The 20,928-nt window shown below is 39.8% G+C and overlaps 3 protein-coding genes across 5 annotated transcripts in view; 2 read left to right on the top strand and 1 right to left on the bottom strand.

The window, feature by feature from the left end:
- LOC5506633 (ATP-binding cassette sub-family C member 4) overlaps positions 1-9,018 on the bottom strand; it is a 45,806-nt gene extending 36,788 nt beyond the window's left edge. For 2 of the 3 annotated variants that reach the window (XR_007313824.1, XM_032375070.2), the window contains exons 1-12: positions 8,784-9,018; positions 7,578-7,688; positions 6,769-6,889; positions 6,069-6,284; positions 5,486-5,575; positions 4,734-4,897; positions 4,048-4,173; positions 3,242-3,491; positions 1,919-2,074; positions 1,730-1,771; positions 971-1,162; positions 418-512 (exon numbers count right to left, since the gene is read on the bottom strand). Coding sequence is in view for 2 of the 3 variants with exons in the window: in XM_032375070.2 (XP_032230961.2) it covers positions 418-512; positions 971-1,162; positions 1,730-1,771; positions 1,919-2,074; positions 3,242-3,491; positions 4,048-4,173; positions 4,734-4,897; positions 5,486-5,575; positions 6,069-6,284; positions 6,769-6,889; positions 7,578-7,688; positions 8,784-8,857 (1,637 nt within the window). In the remaining variant the exon portion in view is untranslated. The remainder of the gene's footprint in view (positions 1-417; positions 513-970; positions 1,163-1,729; positions 1,772-1,918; positions 2,075-3,241; positions 3,492-4,047; positions 4,174-4,733; positions 4,898-5,485; positions 5,576-6,068; positions 6,285-6,768; positions 6,890-7,577; positions 7,689-8,783) is intronic. The other variant, XM_032375072.2, reaches the window with a different exon arrangement.
- Positions 9,019-9,217: 199 nt separating this feature from the next.
- Positions 9,218-12,278, top strand: LOC5506638 (mitochondrial fission 1 protein). Its single transcript, XM_001627284.3, has 5 exons — positions 9,218-9,332; positions 9,664-9,796; positions 10,597-10,667; positions 10,754-10,859; positions 11,463-12,278. Exons 1-5 carry the CDS (start codon positions 9,300-9,302, stop codon positions 11,558-11,560), a joined length of 441 nt encoding a protein of 146 aa, XP_001627334.1. The 5' UTR covers positions 9,218-9,299; the 3' UTR covers positions 11,561-12,278.
- A 1,224-nt stretch (positions 12,279-13,502) lies between these two features.
- LOC5506642 (soma ferritin) lies at positions 13,503-19,687 on the top strand. Its single transcript, XM_001627285.3, has 8 exons — positions 13,503-13,649; positions 14,408-14,498; positions 15,005-15,034; positions 16,178-16,342; positions 16,539-16,631; positions 16,698-16,751; positions 18,840-18,965; positions 19,044-19,687. Exons 2-8 carry the CDS (start codon positions 14,412-14,414, stop codon positions 19,182-19,184), a joined length of 696 nt encoding a protein of 231 aa, XP_001627335.3. The 5' UTR covers positions 13,503-13,649; positions 14,408-14,411; the 3' UTR covers positions 19,185-19,687.
- The last annotated feature ends 1,241 nt before the right edge of the window (positions 19,688-20,928 follow it).

Genomic DNA, 20,928 nt, shown 5'->3' with positions numbered 1-20,928 from the left:
GCTTGGGTTTTCTGTTCCGTCAGTAAAACCATTCTGAGCCAGAGTCTCGCTTTGTGCACTTCCCTGGCTATCCTCTGGACGAAAACCAGACAGTGTCGCGACAGAAAGCCAGGCAACTGCACTAGGCTAGAGATGGCAAGAATCTGATTGGCTCAGAAAAAACAAATCGATGTTTTGAAAATGCAGCGTCGCGGTACAACGGATTCGACAGTAATATGACTAGCTTTGAAGTGCTTAGTACCAGGTTTCCCATAAGTACGTAACCAGCACTCTAGTCTTTGACAGAAAACGGATTAAAATGAATCCACCATTACAAATTTCTAAATAAGGATAAACATAAGGCTAGAATCATAACCCTAATTCCTAGTTTAGAATCCCAAGGCCAACCCATGTTTTGTAAAACTCATATTATCTCACCTCGCTAAATTGACTCTGGCCTTTTGACCTCCGCTCAGGGCGAGTCCTTTTTCTCCAACCAGAGTGTGGTCGCCTTCAGGCATTAACTCGATGTCCTATGAAAAGAATTCGGTTAAAGAGGGCAGCTCACAATCCCAATAATGCATTGCACTGTTGTTGTTTTCAAGAAAACGTAATCCACTTAAATTTTATTTTGTCACTTTCAAAGTTCCTATCATTGGGCTAAAAACCTGTGCATAAAGCATAAAGATGCCTTAGAATTTGATTTTTCAAATGTCTATGCATTAATGGTGTCATGGCCAACCTATTCATTGGTGAGGCGAGTTGACTGTGTTGAATTCGCCAAATACCTTCAGAAATACGCTTGGTGCAGGTTAAAAGAATATAAAAAGATGTACTGCGTTCCCTAATAATGTAGAGTTGGCACATTCGCTTGTTAAATACTGGTCATCAGGTACGTCATCACCTTATATTGGTCAACGGCGAAATGAGCGGTATTTCATTTGGGATTTATTATTTCAATCCAAAACATGCTCTTGTCATCAGTACTCACCCTATCTAATGCGCATGCGCGGATGACCTTGTCGTAACGAGAATCGTTGTATTCCTGGCCGAACATCACGTTCTGCCTGACGGTTCCCGAGAAAACCCAGGCCGTCTGCGAGGCGTACCCGATTGTTCCGCGGGTCTTGATGTCTCCTCGGGTGAGCGGGAGTTCGCCAAGTACCGCCATCAACAGGGAGGACTAGAATGGCAAAAAAAGGCGAGGGGGAGGGGAGGGGTTAGAACGTACATCTAGCAAGAAATATCCTGCAAGTGTAGTTAGTCGTCGTCGACAGCATAAATGTCGTCATGATAATTCTCATCTTTTTGCCAAAATCAACACCAATGTAGAACACTAATATCATGATCATAACTATCATTGTCATCGCCATCATCATTGTCATCGCCATCATCATTGCCGTCGACAACATAAACGTCGTTATGATTATTATCATCTATTGCATTAAACATGATCATTGTAAAAAAAAAAACATTTTCTCATAACAATCAGCACTTTCATTACTATCACCATTGTCCTAATAATCTTCATTGTAATCGTCATCATCATCGTCGTAATGTCCACTGTCATAATCATCATCATTGTCATCGTCATTATCAACAGCAACAACATCGTTATCTTTGTCATGTCTAACTCGATCGAACCAATCAACCGAGACCAGATTAGCTTGCAAGAATCAGAATTTTTACATTTCTTTGTTTCTTTGGTGGTCCATACCTAACATTTTAATTGCTGAACATAAGAACTCACCTTTCCCGAACCAACAGCTCCGACAACAACCAATAAATCCCCCTAGAAAATAAATAATATATACGACGTTAATATAATTAAGCTGGGTGCCAAGACGGCTCCGATAGTTAAAATCAATTGGCATCGATGATTATAAGCACTTGTGTCCATTTCTTACTTTTTCAAATGTCACGCGATAATGATAATCACCTTGCCGATTTCGAAGCTGATATTGTCAAGTGTCCCGGTCCGGTTCGACGGATCCCATGAGGCACTGATGGCAGATGCGGCCACGCCCATTTCACCTCCTTGTGGGTTAAGCCGCGTCATACGGTCGTACTGGAGCTCATTCAGCTCGAGAAATTCCTATAGCAAGCCAAACAGAACGACTCTAGTATTCATGACATACGGTGGCAGCACAACTTTTTCAAAGTCATTATCAAGTATCAAACACAGAAAATCAATCTTCAAAAGTGATTTACTGAAAACGAATTTTGTCATTGCTTTCCTATAGAATTTCAACCTATTTCCATAGAAAACCGAGGATAAAAAAAATAGAAAATTAACATATTTTACAATCCATTGCCGTTGGTGCTTTCTTTCCGGAGCGTCATATTTATGAATAACCTAGACATTGGCTGCCTTCCCCTTTCCTAGTCACTTACTTATGTCTTTAACATCTCACTGGCTCCTCACCTGAAAACGCCCGAGGGACACCTTGTCACCATTATTTACACATAGTTTGGACATTTGCTGCCTTCCCCTTTCCTAGGCCTACAGTACTTGTGTCTTAGACATTTTATTGACTCCCCACCTGAAGCGCCTTTCCTAGGCCTACTTGTGTCTCAGACATTTTATTGACTCCCCACCTGAAGCGCCTTTCCTAGGCCTACTTGTGTCTCAGACATTTTATTGACTCCCCACCTGAAGCGCCTTTCCTAGGCCTACTTGTGTCTCAGACATTTTATTGACTCCTCACCTGAAGCGCCTTTCCTAGGCCTACTTGTGTCTCAGACATTTTATTGACTCCCCACCTGAAAGCGCCTTTCCTAGGCCTACTTGTGTCTCAGACATTTTATTGACTCCCCACCTGAAGCGCCTTTCCTAGGCCTACTTGTGTCTCAGACATTTTATTGACTCCCCACCTGAAAGCGCCTTTCCTAGGCCTACTTGTGTCTCAGACATTTTATTGACTCCCCACCTGAAGCGCCTTTCCTAGGCCTACTTGTGTCTCAGACATTTTATTGACTCCCCACCTGAAGCGCCTTTCCTAGGCCTACTTGTGTCTCAGACATTTTATTGACTCCTCACCTGAAGCGCCTTTCCTAGGCCTACTTGTGTCTCAGACATTTTATTGACTCCCCACCTGAAAGCGCCTTTCCTAGGCCTACTTGTGTCTCAGACATTTTATTGACTCCCCACCTGAAGCGCCTTTCCTAGGCCTACTTGTGTCTCAGACATTTTATTGACTCCCCACCTGAAAGCGCCTTTCCTAGGCCTAATTGTGTCTCAGACATTTTATTGACTCCCCACCTGAAAGCGCCGGAGGGTCACCTTGGATGAGAAGAGGTTGTGCACGGCAAAAGGGAAGTGTCTCGCCATGTTCACCTGCACCTGGTGCAGCAGCGCAAGCGAGCTGAACACCACCGCTGCAGAAAGGGTATTTCCGGTAAGAGAATACGTCACAAACAACAGGAAGCCCATCAATCCGGGAGACGCATAGTCGAATGCTCGGTCCACCGCCTTGATACACGACGTTTGGCGCACTTTGGATATCTCTTTACTAGAGAACGAAAAAAAGGGTTTTACTTATTTCAAGGGACATCGTCATGAGATTCCGTGGGCCATAATTTACCCGGCAATACGCCATTAAGAACAGAGTTAGAATTTAGTGTAGGGAGCTGAAGTTTACAAAAAAGAATTCCGGCAAGCATAAAACCTGATAGACTAGTGGCGTTAACCTAGCCTCAAGATAACAAAGTGAATTTCTTACTGGTCATTTGAGTAATACTTCTGGTACCAAACATTACATACATACATACACCTTTATTTCAATACGCAACACCTTACACAACTTGAAATTTAAAACAAACGTGTGTTTTCAAGATCAGCTGGTTTTCAGTAGGGGACATTGAAAATAATATATGTTCTAATAATAATTTATGCCCTTAAAAAAGTATTACATTTTTTGTCGGATCGTTGACAGAAAGTTTTACCTTCGTATTTTCTTGTGAGATAGTTGAAAGATCGTTTTAGGTCTTTGAATTTTGTTGTTAGATCCTTTACATATCGTTTTACCTTCGTATTTGGGTTAACAGGTCGTTGAAAGGTCGTTTTACCTTCGTATTTTGTTGACAAATGCTGTGTAAGGCAGTTCCCAGGTATACATTTTAATCACACCTATTCCACTGATTATCTCGTTCATCAGCTTGCAGCGCTCATCTGACAGTACAGCTGTTTTCTGTCTGTACGAGACAAAATGTGTGGAAAAACTTGATACCTTTCATGCTTATTGCCCACTTCCATCCTCCTAATACGTCCATGAAAAAGATTACAGAAAATTCAGTTTTTCCATGCACACCCATTCTCGGAAACCCAGGATTTTTCTAGCTCACAACGCAAACACATGAAATCTTTTTTTTTTTCACTGTTATGATGCGACAATGAAAAGGCACTATATTAATAAAAAAATTAGTTGATTGATACCTATCAACTAATAAATATCCTGTTTTTTTTCCTACGTTTCAAGTGTTTTGGAAATGCGACGGAAAAGGAAGGGGTAGCATAAAAACGTCCACATTGTAAGGGCTTCTATTACTTAGGGCAAAATCGGGGCTTCCCCACGTAGGAAGGGGTCTCACACACTAATGACGACTGCCCACGAGACTAATATCTCAGAAATAGACAACACCGGGCTTCGCTGACCAAAAACACTATATCTGAATGTAACGAACGTAGTCAACATCTCCTTTGTTTTGTTGTTAACCAAGTGAGGTGTCGTCAGCAGTTATCCTCCGTAACATACCTAAGTTTGCCAAAGACCTTGCCAATCCAGCTCTGGTAAGGTATAATTAGAAGACCGAGTGTGATCCCCACCAAACAGGACGGACCAAGCTCCATCCAGATGAGAGACGTCGCCACGGCGAGGTGAAGGGGCCCGATCCACATGAAGTGCGCCATAAGGAGAAACTAAAACCATAAATATTCCATCACCTAGACCGGTCCGAGTAATCATTTTACGTGAACCAGCGGGAACAATATATTTTTGAAAACCTGAATAAACAAGCTTTCAATTGAGCCTAAGCCCGCTTGTTCTCGTAAAATGAGTACTCGCGCCGAATTTTGGGTTCTTAGGTGATGGACTAAAATGCCAGGTTATAGAATCCCGACGACTTCAAGAGGAGATGGCCATGGCATGGACCTTCAATACGATGTTCCATATTTTCTCGTCAATAAACTGCTAACAGCTTTCTGTATCCGCCACCAAAACTAACTAATTAGTTATGGAGCGTTTTGATCGGTTAAAGTGCCTTGCGGAGAGGGCGCGGCCAATGATAATGCTTCAATGACTTTGAATGACGGAAGGCTGAATAGCTTGCTAGCCGGCTCTCATTCGCGCGCGCTACAGGATTCCCAATATTCGAAATGCAGAAGTAAATTTAGCTGTTGGAAATAGTTGGCGAGAATTTGCAGAATACTGTAAACACAGTAAGAGCCATTTTAGCTGGCGTATTTTAAACTTTTTAACTATTGCCCCATTTATTATTTTTTTCAAACCTCATCAAGTTTCTGTGCATCGGTTGATATAAGATTCATAATATGCCCTGTCTGCGATGCATCTTGGGACATCTTGCTGAGCCTCAGAACCTAGACGTAAAAAACGGGTTTAACGGCTCTGGACTTGGCAATAAATATAATGTAAAGCACTAGAAAAGATCTGAGAGCCACATTTGTTATTGTTTTCATTTAAAAAATGAAAGATAAATCTTCTGAAATAACCATACAATGTTTTTTACGTCATTCATAAATTTAATTTCATTGTCATTGTTGTTTTTTTGTTGTTGTTGAAAAAAATGAAAGATAAATTATATGAAATAGACATACAAAGTTCATTAACAAATTAAATTGAAAATATTCCAAAATCAGCTGATGCCAGGATAACAATTAGTGGCTGCATTATAGACAATCAGAAGCAGCATTATAGACTATTTCAATCTACACTTTTTTTAGCTGGAATTTACAACTAAGAGAAGAAAGACTACATTACACTCATATTACCCCAATACATCTGGGGTAATATGAGTGTAATGTAGTCAATATCCTATCAGCTACAAAAAGCTGATAGGATATTGAAAACTACCTTTTTGTAAATAGATCCAGTAACTGCAACCCTAAGCTGCATCCCAGCTTTTCGAGCACCATAGTAATAGTTCTGGTGAAATAAGATGGACAAGAAAACCAGGAGACTCAAGGCCCCCGCACTCAGGTACCCATAGAGTTCAGAAAGCTGAGATGCTGGATTAAAATATGAAATCAGGAGGAGAAGTAGTAATGCCTGGCCCATCTTGGCACCTTCCTGCAAAAGAAAAAGAAATAGTTCATTCAAATAATATGTCAATAGAAATTGAAACATAATTAAAAAAAAAACAAATTAAACTAGGACACTCTAGGAGATTTTACTGGAAAAAATAAAAATGCAATTCTGGTACATTTTGATGAATGAGCAATAAAAAATTAAAAGATGAAAGAGCAATACAAAAATGCTAGAAAGAATGTGGGAGGAAGTGCATTGAACTAGCTCCAATCCTATGTTTTATATCTGTGCCCCTTTAGTTCCCTAACCTCTGCCCCATCCTTTCCAGGAATTTTGGATTAGTATATCTAATGGATATATCTAGTATGGATCCCTTTAAGTTTAACAATATCCCTCAATATTATTAGTTCGCTAAAGGGATGAGCTATTTCTCCCATGAGAATGATCTTAGCTATTTCCCCCAGCTAGAATATAAAATTCAAGTGGTTGATGAACACTTTGGAAATCCCCCAGGCCAATATTTTACCATCACAACACCACTGAACCCAGTCCACAAGATGTCTGTCATGAACATGCGTGTAACAGCTCTCCATAATTTGGGTGATTTGTTTTTATTCTTGGTCCCATGGATTTCCTTTTGCCATTCACTAAAAAAAAAAAAAACAGAGCATCATGGTAAATATGAGAATAAAGGAAGATAACAGAATACTACTTTTTCACTGGATAAATCATTTAATCCCTACTAGTACTTTAAGAGAACTCTATGATAAATTTTGTGTGAAAATAAAGAACCAGTTATTTTTTTCGTATGCAATTGGAAATTTATTTATTTTTATTGAAATGATGTATAGTGGGATATAGTCATGGAGATACTGTCTTTTTAACAATTGGTAGACTTGGAGATGCAAATCCATTGGGATCCAAGTAACAAAGATGGGTCAGTTCTTCAAAACATTTAGTGGACCAATCTCCATCCTTCCAGCTGAGGGGGATGGTTCTCCAAACACCCTGAACTTTGCATATGGAACATTACAGAAAACAGTGCCAAGAAGTGTGCCAGCAAAAGCGGGAAGAAAGGAAAGGAATGGTCCCTTTTCCACCCATCTCATTTTCAAAATACTTTACTTCAGGGCATAGCTGTTCTCCCTCCCCTCCCCAATATTTTCTTAATTTTTCTGTATTGTGCCCCTCCAGTCTTACGTGGCCTGCTACAGCTCTGAACTTATATAGTTAATGGAAACCTGTGGAACAACAAAGACTAGACAGGGCTTACACAAGTCTGCCTCCTTCTCCATCCCCATTTTTTTCCATAAGAGAAAAGCCAGATAAACTTACCACTCTAGCCGGTCCACCAGAGCATTTGTGGAGTCTTCAGCGAGTACCTCATACAAGTCATCAGGCTCAAGGCGTCTGTCATAGCCTTTACGAAACAAGTCATTCAGCCACCTAAAACACAAAACAACACTGTTTAGAATTCACCAACTAGAGGTCAATCACAAATCCTGCATACTGATTGGCTTCTAATGGTCTATCAGTGATAGATGGTGAGTAGCAAAATGCTACCTAAAACACAAAACAACACTGTTTAGAATTCACCAACTAGAGGTCAATCACAAATCCTGCATACTGATTGGCTTCTAATGGTCTATCAGTGATAGATGGTGAGTAGCAAAATGCTCAGAAGAATGGCGGCTGAGTCTCGATTTGCCAAAGTTTTTCAAATTCTGATATTTATTTAAATCATCTAGTTGGTGAATTCTAAGACAATAAGATCTCTCCGCCTCTTTGACTATGATTTGAATACATCATTCGGCCTTTGGTCTCATGGTCTATTAAATATTAGTATAAATCTACTCACATACTATCATGAATTCTGCAATTTGATTGGCTCCCGTACTCACTATTTATGCTACCCACCTCGTTGACTATCTATTGACTCATAAAAAACTCAAACTCATAGTTTAATTGTTAAATAGTCCAATCGGCCTCAAGGTCTAGTTATTAAATATTATAGTAGATTGATTAGGTGAGGAAGATGATGGTTGAGGGTGAGGTGGAGTTATGTGCTGCATGTGTCTAATTTAAGGTCTTCAATCAGTCAATCAATTATCATTTTTAATCAATCATTTTTCTATTTATCAATAGGGGGCAAACACTGTCATAGCACCCCCTCCCTCCTCCTCTTCTATTACATACCGCCATCTATCAACAAATCCTCAATTCCTCATTGTTAATTGCCCCACCCAAACCTGCAAAAAGGCTCAACCACCCTTACACCCCAACCAGCCATCACACATGTAAAGGGTATGGAATTCTTTTATTAGCAGGAGGTCAAGTTAAGTTAATGTTCACGAGAAACACGACACTAAAAAATACTTACATTATAAACATTATCAACATACCTTCGTTTACAATGTAGTTATCTATCCTTCCGAGTCATTAGTTTTGAAAACGTCCCTAATACTCCTGTTATGCTATCTACAAATATCGGTTGTTGTTCCTAACTTTCTGTCCTAAAGATATATAACTTAAGTTACTCACCAAAAACTAACTCTGGATAGGATGCCGGCTCGTGCTAGCGGAGTCCCTAAACTCGTCTTTTGCGAGAAATTCATCAGGATAGATGAAGCTCATTAACGCATAGCACACACTACACAAAGAAGTCAAACATCGGCAGCTTGCTTTTGATGTTTCGTGGAGTTTTTACCCTGGAATCGGTCGAAATCCGGTCCGTCACAAAAGTAGCAAGAAATCTGATCAACAAACCACAGCACCCCCGGTTCCACAAATTTACATATTGATTGGGAGTCCTGTGGTTTTAAGCAAAGGAATATCACACTTTTGTTATTCAAGATTCAAAAATATCTTTGTTTAGGGATCAAAAGATATCAGTCTAAAAGTGACAAGAGTTATGTTTCCTTAAAGTGGTCAGTAACAATGTAATAAAAATGTGTATTCTATAAATAGAATGTCCCTAAGGTACTCGAGATGTCTTCGTGATGTCATCGGGATCTGCCGCTGTAAAATCGTAGGCTCATTAGGGAAGATGATCAAAACATGGACGAAATCACAAGTGCAGAAGATCTAAAGGTTTGACTATCACACGATTGCCTTTAAGAACTATAAATATTAGTGATTTATTGCACTAAAGCGTTAAAAATGCTTTTCTTGTAAGCTTTGGTATTCTTCTGTTATTCGACTATCGTTTTCAACTCCATTTACTCCCTGATTTAACTTTACTAATATTACTTCCTGTACCCTGGTGCCAGAGCCTCGTGTGTCTCTCTATTTAGAGAGACTCTCTAATAGAGAGACGCTCAAGGCTCTGGGACCAGGGTATACTTCTTGTTGAGTCCTAAAGATATTAGAAATGATGATAGGAAAAAAATGAACTTATATTGATCTTTCATTATTTCTAAAGAAATTTGAAGATATTTATATCAGAGAAGCCTCAAATGGGGAGGTTACAGCAAACACGCAGTTCAACTATGCTTACTGCCTCGTCCGAAGCAACAGCAAGAATAATATTGTGAAAGGAGCCTCGTTATTACAAGGTAAACTTTATCTGATAAACGAGCCTATTTTTCAGAATGATAGTATCAAGTAATATGACAATTAACAGATTATCCCTGAGAAGGGATGGCAGTACCCCTGTCATCAGACTCTAATTCTAGAAGACATGTATGGGAGCTAGCAACAACAAAATTGACCCCTCTTTACATATGTACACCTGTATACTCTCCTGCATTAGGCGGGAGTCTCAAGATTTTGGACCCCCTCTCCATCTCTCCTGCATTAAGCACCAGATCTCCCGCGTTTTAGCGATTTTTATAGCTTCCGAAAAATTATTCTATATAGAAAATCAACACTTTCTATTAAAATTAAAACAATAGTTTCCTGTGTAGCACAACTTAACTAATACCCTCGTGAGATCGAAAGTGGTTTTGTGTACGAGAGCTTTCTATGCAGGGAATGCCTGCAAGGGTATACCCACCCCTCCCCTGAAAAATAATTCTCAAAACGTAAGGTTTTCTGGGGCTGACAGCTGTATGCATGTTTTATAAAAACACCTTCTCCCCAATGTCGAGATGTCAAGTAATTCTGGATCTGCCTAGGCTGAATTCAGAGATTCCTGAACCAATCTACCAATCTTTCATCATTTGACCATTTGAACTCCTCCTGTGTTTCCGGACACCTACACCAGCATTATTAGAGTCTATCATATGTTTTCAGTGGGGGAGGGGGGGGCTTCTTGGTTTCTCAGGTATTATCCTTTTGGTGTTAAACATACTCAACTAACCATGGGATTGATATCAGCTGGTTTGTTTATAATATGTCTTCTTTAATTTTACAGGGCTTTGCCATAGTGGAACAGATCAAAGAGATTACTTATATTTTCTAGGAGAGGCAAACTACAAATTACATGTAAATTGATTTGAGTTTTTTTGTGTGAATACTTATGGATGTCTTAATCATATTTTGATGAGCTTATACTTTTCTCAAAACTTCAGGAATACAAAACAGCTTTGAAGTATGTGAACAGAGTTCTGCAAATTGAACCACAAAATAGACAAGCCCTAGAATTACAGGACAAAATACAGTCACAGATGCAGAAGGGTTTGTTTCTTGTTTTGAATGACCTATTTTAAAATAATGATGATAATAGATTATATCACCTATATATAATCACCTAATCACCTTATATGATTTATAGTCTATCTGATAGATTATACCATATATAACGTATGGTGCGGCCACTCCTAACTGTAATGTACAGCTATTGTAATTATTATGGTGATATAGTGATTAGGATTGTGAATGCAATGCTATAAGTAATGATGGTGGTGGAGCAGTTTAATGATTGTTGTTTATTGTTGTTTGATGATGATCATGTGGTGATGATGGTGATAGTGGTAGTTATTATGATGGTGGTGGTGATGTTGATGTTGGTGATGGCTATGATTGTGGTGATGATTGTTATGATGGTGGTGATGATGATGTTGATGATGATGACGACGATGATGTTAATGTGGTGATGATGATGATGATGATGATGATGATGATGATGATGATGATGATGATTATGTTAATGTGGTGATGGTTATGATGATGATCATGATGTGGTAATAATGCTGTGGTTATGATCGTGGTCATGATAATGATAAAAATAACATAGTCTTTATAACTTAACAAGGATTATGTATTCCCTGTCATTTCCAGATGGGTTGCTTGGCCTTGGGATATTAGGTGGCACTGCCTTCATTCTTGGCGGTGCAGCAGTATTGGTTGGGCTTTTTGCAGCTAGCAAATCCAAGTAACCAAGAGAAGAAGATGCTAAATACCAACACTGCTATGCTGAATGTTAGACTCCAAGAGACAGAGACTAAAATATCCCCACTGCTAGGCTAACTGTTAGATAACAAGTCATTGTATTTTAAGAAAGAAATCTCTAGTTCCACTTCTCTGCAGCCGTGGTTTCCAAATTGATGGCCAAATAACTAAACTAAGAAATCAAACTACTGTAGCTCGAAATAAAACTGCAACTCCTACACTTTTGCTAACAAGCATAAAATGCTCAATAATTTTTGAAGGCAGCTCCATCAGAGACTAGTGCTCATGATCACCCTATAGCACTTTAAGGTTGCTAAATAAGGATAAGGATTTGCTTTAAAAGTACATTATGACGCCATTTACAAAAAACTCTTATTACCAGCAATTCTCTGAAAGAGGTCGTTGGGTCGCCCCCATTGTGGTATTTTTTTTAAAAAAGGAAAAAGTTAGGATAATGGACAGGTATCTGAATTTTGTAGAGATAAGATCAAAGAATGGTTGACTTCTGCACCCAGTCATAATGGGAAATATCTCGTGGCCGTATTGTTGCGTGACCAAAAAGCATTGCGTGACCTAGGCAATTGGTATAGCGTGTACGAGACATAGTCCAAACCTAGCCTTGAAAAATGAATAAATTATTTCTTCGCCTTATTTTAAATTTCCGCTTTTAAACTTGAAACTATAAAAAGAAAGCACTGTCTAGTATTTTAGTCTATTTTAATCATGAAAGGGCTTCACGCCAATCCGGGGCTTGTCAGAAGAAAACCTCAAGGTGAGGCACAAAATAATAATTCACAGAGCACGGATCAATTAATTTCAAATCGGCATGTTAAGCTCAGGTAATAGGTCACTAGTTCTATCTGGAAACTTTTATAATTTAAATACACGCATAGAAATTGTTTGCGGGTTAACCGGGCCTGATAACTTGAAAACGAATCCATTAAAAAAAAACACTTTTTGATATGTTGGTTTACATAACATGAGGAACCTCTATGAAAAAAAATTCATGCTTACCGAAGTTAACCAGACCTTATTTTGGTAAAACTTGCCCTTTTTTTCTCTGTCAGCTCGTCATATTATTAGCAGGGTGGTCCGAACCTCTTAAACACCCCTTTGGACGCGCGCCTGCCAATTTTTATATGGTAGACTAATCACAAGGAAGCATTATTGTATCCCTCCTTTGATGAGTGGGTACAAGGTGCAGTAGCAGCTTCCTTGCACTGGATTTGAACGATTTGGGGCTTATTCAGAGCCTACCAGAATTAAAAGTTTCGGAGAAGGGGAGAATAGCCCAGGAACCTCCTAACGGTGCCCCCTCCCCCCGTGAAAGAATGCTTACTCTTTTCCGACCACGCCCAAAGTGTCATTCCTTAGAGCAGTAGAGTTCAAAGCGACTTTCTAAGGTGAAAGCTTTTAATAAAAAACTTTCTAATGTGCCTACATCAGTACGGAGACCTCAGGAAGTATGCTGAGATCGGGGCAGCTTTTGCCCTCTGCACTTCTCAGTTGATAGACGGGATGTCACTACCCTCAGGCCTGTAGCCAGGGGGGGTTCGGACGAACCCCCACCCCCCCCCCCCAACCCGGCTTGCTTGAAGGTCCGCTAAGAACAAATAAAAATATAAGGTTGGCTGGAAATAAAGGTTGGCTGGAAATATAGCGTGCACATCAATATATCTTTGAAAAAAAAACTATATTTTTTCTAATAATAATTATCTTTATTATTATCGATATATGTTAAAAAGCAATATTTTAAAAACAAGATAGATTACATAAAAAACATCTGAAATGGAAAAACGAACCACCACGCTCAAAATCCTGGATACGGGCCTGACCCTGGCTTTCTCGTTTCGCTCAAATCATTGTCGCCGCGATGCTCGGAGCCTCTGGTACCCAGGGTAGGATGTCACACAACAGGATGCCAACCTTGACCCTTCCGGGTGGTGACAAGAACTCGATACACAAGCTCACCAGGCTGACGTCGTGGTCTATCGGGTTACAGGCCAAAATACACCAAGGAATCGAATAACAGCTTGTTCTCAGAGACAGTGGTTCACTAGGGCATCACACAACCAGGTTTGTAAAGCCAGAGTTCTGTTCAGCTTAATAGTGTAATAGATTTGTTTTGTTCTGTAGCACAATATGTGTTACGACTCCTTACATGGTGATTTGCTACGATGTTTTTTTTTCTGAAGGTTTAAGAGGTCATATCTGCAAACATTCTTTCACGACTTTAAAAATCAATTTCTACCTTTTCTTGATTTATCAGTTTAGTTTAGTTATGGGAGTATACTTATTTCTAAAACTTACGAGACGCAAATGCACATTTCTAGAGGATCCAATGGTGATTACAAACAGTATCCGATAATTATAGCCTTTAATAAATGCCTCAAAATGTTATCAATTATCACACGATAAAAAAATACTGACTACCAAGATGTATTGACAATGTAGAAAGGTCCTATTTGCAGATTGTGTAGATATGAGTTATTCACACTTCTTGTACAGTTGTAGAGTATTCCTTAAAAAAAATGCGCTAAGCAAAAAACCAACCGCCGAAGGTGATGATCGGATGCCGATGATAAGAAACAAAGGAAACGGGTGCAAACGAGGATCCGGAGGCGGACTGGGGACTGGTGGATGCGTTCTCCAAAATACAGTCTTTTACTTTTTTTAAGATTTAAAAAAATAGGTATTTTCTCAAAAATCGAGGCACAGAAGGACAAAGTCCATTTGGGGTGGGGGGAGGGGGGGATAGAGTCTGTATGAAGAAAATCTCACGATGACAGCCATTATAACCCTAGGTCTTTTAATAATGTTTTGTTGCCTTCAAGAAACATGAAGCTACTCGCGCTGGTGTTGATGTTTGTGGTTGTTGCGGAATCGCGAATAGACTGCATCAAGAAAATGAGAAGGGATTACGAGGTAAATAATTCACTGGGCACCAGACGAGAGGCTCCAAGCTTCACTACACTCTTTTATTTATAAGGACGTCTAATTATCAGTTGAGGCTGAACCGTTTTTATTTTTGGGACATTTTAAGGCTGAATATGTTCTTAATGATGTTTTTAAATTTTAGGATATTTAAGATTATAATACCCAATGAATTATTAGGAAGAGAATTACACTAATGGTAAATAGCAATAATAAGGTTGTTACTATGAGCACAATTTGATTCTGCATTAGAACGCATCAGCACTAAAAAAGAAAAAAAAATCTGCTATCTGAGCCTGAGCATGTTCCTAACATGTTCTTAAAATTTGGTAAAATCTCTGGCTGGACTCTTAAATAAAAAAGGCTCTTTAAAAAAAGGGTGTACCATAGACGAGCCGCTTATCTATTTGTTTAGTTTTTCGATAATAGATTTTATGCCTTTTTCTTTGGATCTTTTAGGCTTAAAGCTAATAGTAGGGTTTCGTTTTGTTTCACAGGAAGATGATAATAATATCAAGTCAAACGAGGTGAATAGGATAAGCATTTTTGCCGAGTCACAAATGCGGCACGACTTGACTACAAATGTGGCACGGTGATAATACAAATGTGGCACGATCTTATAGTAAATGTGGCACAGTGATATTACAAATGTGGCACAATCTTATAGTAAATGTGGCATCGTGTTATAACAAATGTGGCACAATCTTATAGTAAATGTGGCATCGTGTTATTACAAATGTGGCACGATCTTATAGTAAATGTGGCACAGTGATATTACAAATGTGGCACGATCTTATAGTAAATGTGGCATCGTGTTATTACAAATGTGGCACAATCTTATAGTAAATGTGGCATCGTGTTATTACAAATGTGGCACGATCTTATAGTAAATGTGGCATCGTGTTATTACAATGTGGCACGATCTTATAGTAAATGTGGCATCATGTTATTACAAATGTGGCACATTGTCAGGCTCGTACAAAACACAGGGGGGGGGGGCTTTGTGATTTCTTATTAAGGTGAGTGGGTGAGTGGGGGCATCGTGTTATAACAAATGTGGCACGATCTTATAGTAAATGTGGCATCGTGTTATAACAAATGTGGCACGATCTTATAGTAAATGTGGCATCGTGTTATTACAAATGTGGCACGATCTTATAGTAAATGTGGCATCGTGTTATAACAAATGTGGCACGATCTTATAGTAAATGTGGCATCGTGTTATTACAAATGTGGCGCGACCTTGTAGTAAATGTGGCATCGTGTTATTACAAATGTGGCACAGTGTCAGGCTCGTACAAAACACAGGGGGGGGGGGGGCTTTGTGATTTCTTATTAAGGTGAGTGGGGGATTTCTTATTAAGGAATCTTCAAAAACTATGCTTTTCTATATAATACCTATGACTGTGAGCCCCCTCCCCTTTCAGCCAATCCTTGGTACGCGCCTGATTGTTATTACAAAGTGTGGCACAACCTTAGTCATCAGACATCAATACACCCACACAAAATGTATCTTGATATTTTGGCTAAGAATCGGGCACTGAGTTTACATAATTCCTACGACCAATGCCACCCGCCCGCAGTTCTTTTTCACTGTAGCATACAATAGTCGAGTGATAGTGTCATGTTTTGTCTAATACAATAATAATATCGACACTGTTTGTTTATAGAATGCCAAGGCCGCTAAATGGGGCTACACAAAGAACTATGACTATTTCGGCAACGCAACAAGTAAGGCGCCCCTCAGTATGACGTCACCAATGAACCAGCTTGAAGGACCAATCAACAAGCAGATTAACAAGGAGCTTTACGCTCACTACACCTACTTGTCCATGGTACGTGGGTAGTGTCTTAACTGGTAAAATTTAGTAGCTAGGGGGGTTCACATGGGGACCCCCTAACGCGCCTTTCTTTATCTAGGTTACTATAGTAGCGGTTTTGTCCTTATGAACAACTTGTATATTGCAAGTGTAAAAAGATTTGGGTAGATTTTGTTGTTGTTGTTAAATTCAATATCATTGACTCTTTCAGGCATTCCATTTTGATAGAGATGACATCAACTTACCGGGATTTAACAAGTTTTTCAAAAAGTCATCAAAGGAAGAATGGGAGCATGCCCAAATGGTAAAAACCGCTGCACTGCAAACTAAATGCTATATAAAGCTTACAATTGTGTGGTTGTTGTTTCAGTTCATGGCATATCTTACCAAACGTGGCGGACGTGTCAAGCTGAATGACATCCCTGTAAGTAACTTTTTATCTTAAACAATACAAAGTCACATAGACCGACACAATTTGATGTCGAAATTGATCATTAAACAGGTTCCACCCTGAGCCCATCTCTAGGAGCGTATATAGCTACTATGAGTGAGCCCATCTCTAGGAGCGTACAACTGTGATATAGGTACTATGAGTGAGCCCATCACTAGGAGCGTACAACTGTGATATAGGTACTATGAGTGAGCCCATCACTAGGAGCGTACAACTGTGATATAGGTACTATGAGTGAGCCCATCACTAGGAGCGTACAACTGTGATATAGGTATTAAAAGTGAGCCCATCACTAGGAGCGTACAACTGTGATATAGGTACTATGAGTGAGCCCATCACTAGGAGCGTACAACTGTGATATAGGTACTATGAGTGAGCCCATCACTAGGAGCGTACAACTGTGATATAGGTACTATGAGTGAGCCCATCACTAGGAGCGTACAACTGTGATATAGGTATTAAAAGTGAGCCCATCACTAGGAGCGTACAACTGTGATATAGGTACTATGAGTGAGCCCATCACTAGGAGCGTACAACTGTGATATAGGTACTATGAGTGAGCCCATCACTAGGAGCGTACAACTGTGATATAGGTACTATGAGTGAGCCCATCACTAGGAGCGTACAACTGTGATATAGGTACTATGAGTGAGCCCATCACTAGGAGCGTACAACTGTGATATAGGTACTATGAGTGAGCCCATCACTAGGAGCGTACAACTGTGATATAGGAACTATGAGTGAGCCCATCACTAGGAGCGTACAACTGTGATATAGGTACTATGAGTGAGCCCATCACTAGGAGTGTACAACTGTGATATAGGTACTATGAGTGAGCCCATCACTAGGAGCGTACAACTGTGATATAGGTACTATGAGTGAGCCCATCACTAGGAGCGTACAACTGTGATATAGGTACTATGAGTGAGCCCATTCCTAGGAGCGTACAACTGTGATATAGGTACTTTGAGTGAGCCCATCACTAGAAGAGTACAACTGTGATATAGGTACTATGAGTGAGCCCATCACTAGGAGCGTGCAACTGTGATATAGGTACTATGAGTAAGCCCATCACTAGGGGCGTACAACTGTGATATAGGTACTATGAGTGAGCCCATCACTAGGAGCGTACAACTGTGATATAGGTACTATGAGTGAGCCCATCACTAGGAGCGTGCAACTGTGATATAGGTACTATGAGTGAGCCCATCACTAGGAGCGTACAACTGTGATATAGGTACTATGAGTGAGCCCATCACTAGGGGCGTACAACTGTGATATAGGTACTATGAGTGAGCCCATCACTAGGAGTGTACAACTGTGATATAGGTACTATGAGTGAGCCCATCACTAGGAGCGTACAACTGTGATATAGGTACTATGAGTGAGCCCATCACTAGGAGCGTACAACTGTGACATAGGTACTATGAGTGAGCCCATCACTAGGAGCGTACAACTGTGATATAGGTATTAAAAGTGAGCCCATCACTAGGAGCGTACAACTGTGATATAGGTACTATGAGTGAGCCCATCACTAGGAGCGTACAACTGTGATATAGGTACTATGAGTAAGCCCATCACTAGGGGCGTACAACTGTGATATAGGTACTATGAGTGAGCCTATCACTAGGAGCGTACAATTGTGATATAGGTACTATGAGTGAGCCCATCACTAGGAGCGTACAACTGTGATATAGGTACTATGAGTGAGCCCATCACTAGGAGCGTATAACTGTGATATAGGTACTATGAGTGAGCCCATCACTAGGGGCGTACAACTGTGATATAGGTACTATGAGTGAGCCCATCTCTAGGAGCGTACAACTGTGATATAGGTACTATGAGTGAGCCCATCACTAGGAGTGTACAACTGTGATATAGGTACTATGAGCGAGCCCATCTCTAGGAGCGTACAAGTGTGATGAAATTACTATGAATGAGCCCATCACTTGTGCCTCTCTAAGCCTTTGATCTTATTCTTGGAGGAAAAAAAATTCCAAGAACTCCCGGGGGCGCGCTCGCTTTATCTGAAATCAAGGATCTCTATTTGCTTGTCCCCAGACCCCGTGCCGCGACCAGTGGGGTAATGGGCTGATGGCGATGGAGGATGCCCTGGCACTAGAAAAAGAGATTCTCTCCTCGCTCCAGGCTCTCCACCGCAAGGCCCAGGAAGAGAATGACGCACAGGTAAACACCAACGCACATGCGCTTTGCTTATAGATAGTCACGATGTGTGCTCAAATACCTCGTCATCCCTCCTTACAGATGCAGGACTTCATTGAGGAGACATTCCTGAACGAGCAAATGGACAGCATCAAGCAGTTATCAAACTATGTCAGTACGCTGAGGCGACTTGGAGGGGAAGGGCTGGGGGAGTATCAGTTTGACAAAGAGACTCTACAATAGTACTTCACTGACGTCACACGGACTGTTCTTACGTCACGCGGACTGTCTCGACTTGGATTGCCGTGAATGCTTATTTTAGCGCCCTGACTCAACACACCCCCTCCCTCGAATGAGCGCCCTCTTTGAGACATAAGATATTAAATTAGTTCTCAACCAAAAACTTACGAATTAAGAATTACCTTATGCACGGCTTAGGTACGTGACGTTATCGTTTCCGATCTTGACCAAATAATTGTCACCCCCATTGTTTCTATTGCTTTATCGTTTATGTTTTGAGATCAGCTCGCACCCTTTCCACAGGACTGACTAAAACATAAGCGTCCAGTGCGCTAAAACGAGTATTACGTCTTTTGAACTACATGACGAAACATGTATCTTACCCGTCTTAACGTCTGTTTATTTAGAAAAGAATTTGATTTTTTTTGGGGGAAATTGAGGTTGTTTGAGTTTATACTGTAGGTTTTATATGGGGGAATAAATCTGAATTAAAAGGTTTTAATGTATTTGTCTTTTTCTATGTTTTATTTCTCCTACGGTTTACCTGTGCTCTTTTCTTTTCTTGTTTTCTTTCTTTTTACAAAAAAAGACATTTTTATAACAAAGTTAAGCTTCGAATAAATCAATTTAATGGAAGTATTCGAACAAGACGGTTCGGTTTTACTCTGCTCTCGGTGATAACTGAAAAGGGCAACCGAAGCTGAAGTATTCTACGCTACGCTGAAAACCACTTGAGAAAATGGAAAAAAAAAAAAAACGTCCAGTTATTAACCAATAACAAAATTCAGTTCAAAATCGCTTGCCCTTTCTCGACAAATATAGAATACTTTGAACTACAATTAACTAGGTTATTTGAAGAAATTGAGTACTGTCGGGTACTTTAGTCAACTGAGGACCTTTTAGTTTAGTTTAGTTTAGTTTATTGGCTTTGTCACACAAAAATACTACGGTTTACAATAGGAAGTATACAAAATAAAGATAATAAGAAACAACATGACGGGAGAAGAAAACAGGGCGTAAGCCCCAATTGAAATTCTTTCCTGAGTATCGGGCATATAACAACTGCGAAATATAAAGAAAAAAATGAAGAATCATAACCAGGGATTGAGTGATTAATTATACGAAGATTTATTTACTCTTCCATAAAGATAAGATTACAGATAGAACAGATATACAGTAAGATATCTCTATAGCAAATTGGCTATGTATTCCGTCACACTTCTTTAATTATGAATCAGTGAATTCTTCTTGGGGAAAAGGAGGAACCTACAAATATAAGAACTCGTTTGGGCATCTTACACAAGGGTTTATCGAATATGGTTTATCGCAAAAACAAAAAGATGCTAAGCCTCAGATGACCAACTATCTCACAGAGGTAAGTAAGGACACTCGGCAGAATGTTAAATGGTCATTCATCACAAGCAAGTAACACGAACAGAGTTCGTACAATATATATAACCTTGTTTATTTTGCTAACTTGACCATGTGGGTTACCTAAAGATTAATGCGCATGCGTTGTCATGTAATAAAAAAAATATTGTCGTAAACTTTATCCTTATCCTCGTTTCACTTCCTAACGTCTAATAAATCACCTTCAAGAGTCTGATAAATAGGAAAATTAAACAGTGTAAAATGAGTTAATATCAATCTATCGCTAGGCTCTATTCATCGGCCGCCCCAGAAACGTGCTTGGAATCAAGCCTAATCTATTGCTACAAGGCCTTTCTTAATTAATTTAAAGATCCTT

This window comes from Nematostella vectensis, chromosome 9 (assembly GCF_932526225.1).
Source record: "Nematostella vectensis chromosome 9, jaNemVect1.1, whole genome shotgun sequence".
In the NCBI taxonomy this organism is placed as follows: domain Eukaryota; kingdom Metazoa; phylum Cnidaria; class Anthozoa; order Actiniaria; family Edwardsiidae; genus Nematostella; species Nematostella vectensis.
Note: the sequence above shows the minus strand (reverse complement) of the source record. Positions and strands in the feature narration are given on the sequence as shown.